Below are 10,145 nucleotides of genomic sequence, written 5' to 3'. Positions count from 1 at the left end.
TAACCGTTAGATGCATTTTTTTTTAAAAGAGTTGACACACACACACACTCACAACTCACTCACTCACTCACACACACACACATACATACACACACACACACACACACACACACACACACACACACACATCATCAGCTCCTGTATTTCAGTACGTTTTCACAACTCAGGAGATGAAAAAACTGTTTTGAGACCAAGTCACGATTCAGTTTCACCTCATCTTTATCTCATTGGCAATTCTAGTTAACATGACTTCCAGTGGAGGACTCTATATTCAGCTCACTTGGTGCAATAAACCCCCACTGTTAAAAAAGACACTTTAACATGACAAGACTGAAAATAACTTCCAGGTAATGCTACAGGCACACTCCAAATCTAGAACTACTTGATTTCTAGTTTTAATCTATGATAAACCTTTTACTTACAGCATATTGTTAAACATCTGAGAGAGAACACTGAGTGGAAACAAAGAATTACGGTGTGTGCAATTGAGATGTGGTTGGTTTTATATTGGATGACCCAACATTTTCTGTTGTTTTTTATTTGTTCGTGGGATACCTGGCTGTTCCAGGATTTGTTACAATCCAAATATAAACTAAAGATGGGAAAGACGTGGCAGGCGTATAGTTCTATCAATTCCATTTAAATCCATAACAAATATCTCCTTCCTTAAGGCCTTTGATAACATTGCCTTACCTTGTGCAAACTTCACAGCTCTGCTGCCTTCTAAGCTATTTATGGAAGCAATAATCTTTACAGGAGTCATTTAGTTGTTATAGGACAGTAAAAAACAGTTCCTTAATTCGATTGGCTATAAACAGCCAAATTACCTGAGAAGCTGTAGCCGGAGAATGCCTCGTGGCCAATGAGCGGATAAGGAGAGCATCTGAGCGGCTGAGGATGGCTGTCGCTGGGGAGGGAGAGCATGCGTCCCATGCTCAGTAGGTTGCCATGGGAACACCCTTCATCCTCAACTTGCACCTGGCACATGACATCACCAACACTGTTACTCTCACTGTCATCTCTACCCTGCTAGCTTACACGCATGCAGAAATACAAGCAGGCACCTGGGCAGGTGCGTCCAGCTCTAAGTCACCGCCCACAGACGCGGTGCTGAGCCGTCGACTGGCCTCCTCCCGCTCCCTTCTCTCCTCCCTCTCCCTCCTCTCCTCCATCTCCTCCAGCTGTGCCTCCTTGTTGCTCTCCTCCAGGTGCTTCATCAGAACGGCCACGACCACGTTGACAAGCACAAACTGAGCCGTGAGGACGAAGGTGACGAAGTAAACGGGCGAGATCAAGGGCAGGTAGGTGAGGCAGTGGCGATCCTGCGGGCGACACTCGCGCAGTGTGTCCTGGATGATGAAGGAAGGGAAGAGGAGACGATAAAGGATCAAGAAGCAATAACCTGATGATAAATGAAGGGATTAGGGTGATATATTAATGCGCTCTGCTGTACTTCCTCTCATCTCCTACAGGGGGAGATGTTGATCTGAGCCCAAAAGGACCTTGAGCCTGTCACAGAAGAGTAATACACTCTCCTGACCCTCGAATGTCATCAGCTCTTAGTCTGTCATAAAAAAACAGTGATCTGCTCTCTGCTTAATGCAGAGGCTGTCTCATAACCTATGCATTGAGACACGCAGACACAAACATGCACTCAGTCGTCCATCCATCTTCTTAAAAAACCCCCTCAGAGTAGAGGAAAGGAAGAGTAACAACCTTCATGATCCCATTCCAGTTGTCCCCGGTGGACACCCTGAAGAGCGTGAGGAAAGCCATGCCAAAGTTGTCAAAGGTAGCGTGGCGACTGAGACCCTCGCACGGGTTCTCGTCTGAGCACTCTGAAAGAGGATGAAAGGAATATTAGATCCGGTAAGTGTGGGAGACGAAGGCAAGGGGGGAAAAGAAAGAGAACTGCGCGCAGATTAGATCACTGATTAGGTTGCTGATTCTAAATTGGCATTAATTAATGTATGTAACTCAGCAAAATTTATGCTTGTTTATGTAATCCACACATAAATCACCCGTCGGTCGCACCCGCTTGCACGCATGCACAGGCTCACATGCACACTCTTGCACATACATGCACGCACACACTAACCCAGTTTTCCAAAGAGCTCAACTCCCAGAGCTGCATAGATGAAGAACAGCAACATGAAGAGCAGACCCAGATTCCCCACCTAGACGGACACATTACACGCACAAACAGATATATAGAGTGTATGATACACCAAAAAATAGACATGTACAGTATACACTGAAAAAGAGAGAGAGGGAGACGCCAACAGATAGGATAGGCCCAAAGACAGAGACCGCTGAGCCTTACTGCACTGACGTTTACTACTCCTTAAAAACTAACGGGATCCATCATGGTACCTGGAGTGGAATAACACCTTACGTTTTAGGGCTTGAGAAACAAGTGAGTTTTTGGCGCCTGGACCCAACCCTGATGAGTCACAAACACGCTTGTCACCGAGTCCTGGCCTGCCTCTCGTCATGGTAGGAGGCACGGCGATGTCTAATTAGATAAAAGGTGCATCCACCGATGAAGCGAACTGGAAACAAGCGCATTGGACGGCGCTGCAAAGACGTGGGTTTGATCCCCTGCAGTGACGTGTCACTTCAAAGACACACAAATACTACAAAAATGGGAAGTGGAGGATCGTGGGTATTTTCTTTATAGCTGAGATTTCCGCTGGTTTGTTTGAATATATGCAAAGATGAGCACGGTCGTTTAAAATGAACATGGTTAAGCTGCAGGTCAAAACCATCACCACACCTTATAAACGTGTACTTGTATACATGTTTCCGCTTGTTTGATGTGCACCACCGCCCCCTCCCTCACCCTTTCTCCCTTGTTTCTTGTGGGGTCCCCCGAGGAAGGTTGGTTGATCCTCCCCAAAGCCTTCCCACATTATATTCAAAGAAGGCACACGGGGAAGGCGGCAGCTCTGTGATGCTATACTTAGGCACAGGAGCGCTTTGACTTAATGGTAACACGCTCACAGATACAATGCTAATGTGCAGATCTCTAGTAGTGCGCACCATAATTATGATGTTATGCCCACGCTTGTTAGCGTGCTAATATTTGTTAATTAGAAGTTAACACACAAGTAGAGCTGAGGCTGATGGGGATGTTTCTGAGTCATTGCTCAGGTGAATGACTGGGTTTTAAACTAATTGCAGAATGTTGGCTGCTCCTTCCAAATGCTAAAATGTCCTTGGGTAAGAGAAGTTCACAGAGTCCCCAGTTGCACAAATTAATGACAGAGACATTGTTAAAGTGCTCTGAAGATCTGCTAAGGTTAAAAAGTGCTGTAAAAGTTCAGACCATATTCTACTAGTATATCAGGTAAAATCTGACACTCGCATGTTAACCATTAAAAGGTTAACATATGAGAGTGTTCAGTCACAGAGGAACATAAACACTGATGCTAAACTTCACTACAATCCATTCACATCATGAAGAAATTTAAATGAAAGCTACAAACATCAGCTGTCAGCTGGAAAGCTAATTTCATTTGGCCTCATCGTGAATATTTGCTAAACATTTTATGATAATCCATTTAATAGTTGGAATTTAATCTGGACCAAAATGGTGAACTAGTGTTGCTGCTCCCACATCTAAGACACATTTTCTTTTCTTTTTACCTTTTTACTATAAATGGTAAATGGACTTGTTCTTATAAAGTCCTTTTCTACTCTATTGGAGCACTCAAAGCACTTCATACACCTTGCCTCAATCATGCAAGAAAAGAACAAATGTAATCGCATGGCAGGATGCTGTAAAAGGACCAAACTTCAGCCAGGAGAACAACTGAGATAATCAATCCACAATACGAGGTTAGTCATTCATATACTGCTGCATGGGCTGGGCTGTAGTTACATCCTAAGGTTTTAAAAACTGAGCTTAAATAAATGATTAGCGGTAATAAAAGCCGAGGGAGGTCAACAGTGATCACTGACTGTTTTAGGAGCTTTTGAGATCAAATAGAAGAAAATACAAAACATTAAACATGTTAACAACACAAAAGCCATATTAAACGCAGACTACTTTAGACCCGGAAGTAGGATTCGTCGCGTCATCACTGAACAACCGGATTGTAGAGGACATAAACACAGGCTTGAAAAAAAAAAATCACACAGGAAAGGAGCTCAGGAGGTAATCAGAAGGTTGGCGATGTGATTGGCGGTTGGTGGTGCAAATATGAATGAAGCTTATAGTAAGAAAGTGGTTTGAGTGCTTAAATACAGTGGAAAAGTGTGATATATCTACCAGTGTATTTGCCTGGTAAAATCTGCCTGAATGCAGCTTTTGTCTGCAGAGCTTTTGTGCCTCAAAGAAAAGAAAGCTTTTCAGATTGGATCTTTGGATGTTCTGCTTTATTCGTCAGCAAGCAGCAAAACAATCATCCCAAAGCCAAACTGTTTCATAACATGCCAAAAAGTCAGGATTTAACTGATGAGTTTAAGGATCCGCAGGTACCTTTTAGCTAAATCTGAGTATGTCTTCTTCTTTGTTTAGTGATTATTAGGTGTCGCTGGTATAGCACTGCTTGGGAGGAATAAGTGATAAATCATGGGAGAGGCAGTCAGTGCCAGGCCTCGTAAATTGCTAAATAAAACAAGCCATCTGCTTTTCATCAGATCTGGACACCAGGCAGCCATTTAAAAAGACATGTTTAACTGTACAAGCACAATAGATGCTTCTTACCTGAGGCAGAGCCTGCATCACCGTGTCCAACAGAGCTCTCATCCCCGTCGCCATCTTTAACAGCTTCAGCACTGAAATATCGCAACATGTCAGCTCTTATCAGCCTCACGCCGTCGTGTTTTTTTTTTTTTCTGTGTTTGTCTCCCCGTGTGCTTACCTCGTGTTATCCTGAGGACCCTCATTATCCGTATAATTGTGGGGTTGATGGGCAGGGAAGCACTCAGGTCTATTTCCTCCAGTGTGATACCCATGATGGACAGCAACACAATGGCGAGGTCCAGCTGGTTCCATCTTGACACACACGGACAAAAACAAAATTAGCTTCTGAAGGGATGCTTTTTGAGAGCCTCTGTATCCATGCGCGACTGGGAATACCTCTCTTTGAAAAAGCGCCGAAGACCAAACGCGATGAGTTTCAGAATGGCCTCGATGACGAAAACCAGTGTGAAGACATAATTGCAGTACTTCAGTATCTCCTCGAGGTACTGCAGGACACACAGATACACACTTCTACAATACCACTGCATTGTGCTTCATTACTATGGTTTTAGGACAGGTGGAGGAAGGTGTTGCCATGGTTACCTGAGGTTGGTTGTAGTGCTCCATGCTCATGGTGAGGAGGTTTGTGAAGATGATGATGGTTATGAAGAGATCCAGGTAGTGGCTGGTGCACACGGTGTGGATGCTTCGACGTAACGGAGAGTAGTCGGCGTAATACGGCTTCTCAAGGGCCCCTACACACACACACACACACACACACACACACACACACACACACACACACACACACACAGATACAAACACAGACACACACACACACACACTGAGAGTCATTAAAATGCTTCTGAAAGAAAAATATGATATTGGCTATGAGGTCACTGGTGAAGCGTGTGCCAAGTGGCACTCTGGTGTGTGCGTGCATGTGTGTGCACAGACTAAAAGTGCCACCTCAGGAATTCAGTCCTATCCATCATGCACACACACTCTCCACGGCACCTCAAGGTGTCTTTGAGCAGAAACCCTCGCTGTCTGCTGCCAGACAGTTAACTGACTAAGAGGAGAGCACTACTAGAGATTACACTGCAGAGAGAGCGTACAGAGAGAGAGACAGAAATCTAGCAAGAGAAAGAAAATGTGTGTGTATGTAGGGGTGCTGACTATGCGTGTGTGCACACCTATGCGAAATGACCAGAACTATGTAGACACATTCCCTGACAAGGGAATATTTGATACAATTTTAAGACAATTTAATGCCTCAGGATAAAATTTTAGACAACAGCAGGCTCCAACTGATACACCTCTTTAACTGCTCGTTAACAAAACTATCCACTCAGCCAGTGACATCACAATAACTCAGTCAAGTCAGGTCAAGCCAACCTGCTGAAGTTTGCTTGTTAGAACAAAGGAATGCAGAAGAGCATCTCTGAATGTGTTTGAAGCAGATGGTCTACAGGAGCAGAAGGCCTTCACAATCATCAGATCTCAGTCCAACAGAGCACCTTTGGGATGTGGTGGAACAAATATGGAGCACTGTGTGATGCTTTCATGTGAATGTGGACCAAAATCTTGCTGCGCCTTGTTAAATCGGGCCCTAGCACACTGTACATAATAAACTGGCCAGTGAATGTATAATAGGTCCATGTACTAAGCTCCATAAAGAAATAGCTCCATTAGTTTGGTTGGAGCACTTTTGACTGGCTGACGCAGTGACGCTGGGTTTACTGCCAGCATCAGCGCCAGCATTTTCTTTCAGTTCTCCAGCAGGCATGTTTCCCTTGTTGTTTAAAGCAGGATCATTTTTTTTGTACCTTTTCCCTCTGCACCCGTTTCTTCTGCTTCAGACTCCAAAGGAGAAGTGACATAAACAAACTAAAACTAGATTTGCTTTGAAAAGTGAGGAAAAGAAAAGAATGAGGAAACCGCTACATAATAAGTCAAGGTTACTCGTCAACACATGCTGGCTTTTATGAAATTTAATGCTGAGAAATAAAATGCTCTAACACCGACAGACCTGATGAGATAGTAGAGCAGAGAAAAGAGACACTCATAAACCACAAATGACATGTCCTACTTTCAGCGCACTCTGACGCACCAGTTCGAATGGAAGCTGATCGTTCCGGACACTGGGAATAATGTGCTCGTGTACAGGCGTCGGCAGACCTGGGCCCAGAATGCTTTATGAATAGTTCCTCCAAAAGAAAACATAATCGTGCCTTAAAGCTGGAAAATAATGGATATTGCTCATCGAGCACATGAAAAATGTTCAACTCTTTTTGGGTTGTTCTCTGTTCTCTCTCTTTGTGTGTGTGTGTGTGTGTGTGTGTGTGTGTGTGTGTGTGTGTGTGTGTGTGTGTGTGTGTGTGTGTGAGAGGACTTGTCTTTGTTGGCATCTGCTGGTCGCTAGGCTAGGGATGTATGAACATTTTTCAAAGGAAAAGGAGATGGAAGCTAACGGGCGCAGGCGAGGCCAGAGGAGATGCAGGAAGAGTTATCTCCCGTTGCTGTAGCAGCAGATGAGTCAGGACATGAGAAAGCCACTGCCTCATCTACGAGCTCGGAGGATGAAGGAGAGGACTGTTAAGCTAGAGCATTTCTTTCGCAAGGCACACTGTGTGAAAGCCTTACCTTACACCTCCATGTGTGATTAAAGCCGTGTTAACCATCTTACAAATGACTTATTCTGAGGCACGCTGGGCGAGCTAGCCGGAACTCACTGTGATCTTAGTGCGGAACATGGGCCGAGCGCAGAAAGGAAGCGGGATGACCTTACTTTTCCCTTTGTAGAAATCAACTGATACATCTTCCAGCCATAATCAGTTTCCCCTGAAGCGTATTTATGAATCTGCATTTGCATTTGCAGTCGATTTGGCCACTGAAACTGTTCCACAGTGAGAGGGAGTGAAAGAGAACTTAAAAGAGGAACAGCAGCATAGAGAGATGAGGTCACAAAGACAGATGCGATCAGATGGAGAGAGCCCAGGACCCAATGATTAACTGTAATAAATAGCAAAAGAACCCTGATTGATCTATATGTGCCGCTGAACATCGACTATCGACCTGCAGCTGACATCCTGTAGTGATCCTATGTTGTGTAATTATCAGCCCATATGGAATAATGAGTATCGATGATTATTTAGCCCCTATGGGAGGAAATAGTGCACTCATGTTCTGCTTCTGCTTTTTGGAAGAGAGGGAGCAGGATGGTTGCACAGTGATTAGCACTACTGCCTCACAGCAAGAAGGCCCTGAGTTCAACTCCATCACCCGACCTTCCTGTGTGGAGTTGCATGCTCTCTCTGTGTCTGCGTGGGTTTTCTCCAGGTACTCCTCCCACAATTTGTGATTCTAAATTGCCCGCAAATGTGAATGCAATTGGTTGTCTGTCTCTCTGTGTTAGGCCTGCGATAGACCAAAAAAAGACATTTTACTAGATTTAGGGTGGAGTAAAGAGCAGAGGAGGAGGCAACTCTAGCAGGCAGAATGGAAAATGGTGCAACTATCAGGGGAGACTCTAAAGACTTCTGGGTAGGGTGAAGCCACCAGTGGTTCAAGATCTTTACAATACCTCTTAAAGAAAGTGAAGTGAAAGCAACGTGTGTGTCCCCTTTCTTGAATCACGACTGCATGGTTTTTTTCAGGTGGTTTAGGAATCACATGTTAAGCAGTTACAGGTGTAACGTTTGGATGTCCACCTAAAGCACTGTGCAGATTTTGAGCCGGCCCTCCTGCTATTTTTTAAAGTGGTCCTGAGTAACAGTTCTCCCGGCTTTGTGAAGGTCTTTCAAAGTTTTTTCTTTGGACATTGGCTGCTTTTTCACCCATTTTCAGTCCAGTCCTTGTACCTGACCATTTTCATTTGTTAAGCCGCTGAACACTGACGTGTGAATCATTCAAGCATAAACGGACATCCAGCTCAAGGGATGAACCAATGTTGCGTCTACACATAGCAGACAACTTAGAGCCCATTTCAAATTGTATCTTTAAGGCCTTTACACACCGGACGTGTAAAATTTGTGCAAATATTTTGTGATTTAAAACTATTTTTCAGACTCACCTATTCTTAATAGAGCCATTCACATTGACCATAATAAATGCCAAGTCTGCCAGTAAAAGTTTCAACAGTCCCACTGACATCCTGAAATATGCACAGAAGCAGACGCGATAGAATTTCAACTCCTGGGTTAAAACATGAAATTCTTCCTCCTGCTGCCTTCTCGTGAGAGTTGCAGGAACCCAGAATCTCAGTTTTTTCCTTTTCTCGTTTGGAAACATCAGGACCAGCTGGTCATAGGTTGACATATTTTTCACAAAATCACAGTGATTTCAGTCTATATATATATATGTTACGTGACAAGCTAGCGTCCAAAAAACTGAGAATTTCATGCAGAATTTCGTAAAGGCTTTTAGCAAAAACACAAAAAATTAGTTATTATTAAAAGGTTTGACAGCATAAAATAGTATTTTTGCACCAACAAGGTGATTCCCAAAGACCTATTAGCCTTAAATGTGGTTTATCTTGCCATGCTATGCAGTTTTCTCTGTAGTCCTCACAACATTTAAGGAAACAGAACAAGTGGAAGGCAAAGAAAGAACATTATCAGTCATGGATTGGCCTCAACATTACTGAAGCACTGTGGGATCATCCTGACAGAGAACAGAACAACAGGCAGAAACATCCAAAGAACAGCTTTGAAAGTCCTTCAAGAAGCCTGGAGAACTATTCCTAGAGACCACTTACAATAACACTTGTCTATGAGAGCTCAGACAGTGTTGAAGAATACAGTCAATACCAAATATTGGCATTCAGGGTTGTCAGAATTGTACAAATTCTGTTTTTGTCTTCTATACTGTATTTCCATTTATATCTCCACATTTCAATAAATGGCTGCACCCATTTCCCATTTTTCTAGCCAAATATGAAGCAATGAGAGGTGACTCAAGACTTTTGCACAGTACTTTACTCTGATGTCCCTCCACCCACTTTCCCGAAACACTTCCTCACTTCTCCTCCTCTTCTCCAGTCGCTTCTGTCGTTTCTCCTCCCTCAGCCGCGCCTCTTCCTCCTCCTGCTGCTGGCGACACTTGTGAAAGTTTTCCACCACCACGCCCACAAACATGTTGAGCACAAAGAAGCTGACAATGAGCAGGAATGAGATGAAAAACAGCAGCATCCAAGGATTGTGGTTTCTCACTGGCTGCAGAGACAAACAGAGAGAAAAAAGCGAAGAAGAAAGGACAGGAGGTAGCACAGAGACACAAAAGGTAAAAAAAAAAACAAGAACAGAAGGACAAAAGAGTGATGAAAGAAGGTGAGGAGGGGTGGAGAGGAAGAAAAGGAGAGAGCACAAACAAAAAGACAATGTAAGTACTGAGTCAGCACTAAAACTGCCAGCTCTGTCAGCTCACATCTATTCATCCATCTGCCTTTTTTTTC

General features: G+C 43.8%; 1 protein-coding gene across 1 annotated transcript in view; it reads right to left on the bottom strand.

The window, feature by feature from the left end:
• Nucleotides 1–10,145, bottom strand: part of cacna1hb (calcium channel, voltage-dependent, T type, alpha 1H subunit b) — a 57,861-nt gene that overhangs the window by 4,271 nt on the left and 43,445 nt on the right. The window contains exons 25-33 of the mRNA XM_005929269.3: nucleotides 9,714–9,906; nucleotides 5,294–5,445; nucleotides 5,087–5,196; nucleotides 4,869–5,002; nucleotides 4,712–4,782; nucleotides 2,099–2,177; nucleotides 1,717–1,838; nucleotides 1,065–1,349; nucleotides 828–978 (exon numbers count right to left, since the gene is read on the bottom strand). Of these exons, the coding sequence (XP_005929331.1) occupies nucleotides 828–978; nucleotides 1,065–1,349; nucleotides 1,717–1,838; nucleotides 2,099–2,177; nucleotides 4,712–4,782; nucleotides 4,869–5,002; nucleotides 5,087–5,196; nucleotides 5,294–5,445; nucleotides 9,714–9,906 (1,297 nt within the window). The remainder of the gene's footprint in view (nucleotides 1–827; nucleotides 979–1,064; nucleotides 1,350–1,716; nucleotides 1,839–2,098; nucleotides 2,178–4,711; nucleotides 4,783–4,868; nucleotides 5,003–5,086; nucleotides 5,197–5,293; nucleotides 5,446–9,713; nucleotides 9,907–10,145) is intronic.

The sequence above is a fragment of the Haplochromis burtoni genome, unplaced genomic scaffold (assembly GCF_018398535.1).
Source record: "Haplochromis burtoni strain Fernald_Lab_line unplaced genomic scaffold, NCSU_Asbu1 Contig_122, whole genome shotgun sequence".
Lineage (NCBI taxonomy): Eukaryota > Metazoa > Chordata > Actinopteri > Cichliformes > Cichlidae > Haplochromis > Haplochromis burtoni.
The sequence above is the reverse complement of the archived record's forward strand: the minus strand, read 5'-3'. Positions and strand labels throughout refer to the sequence as shown.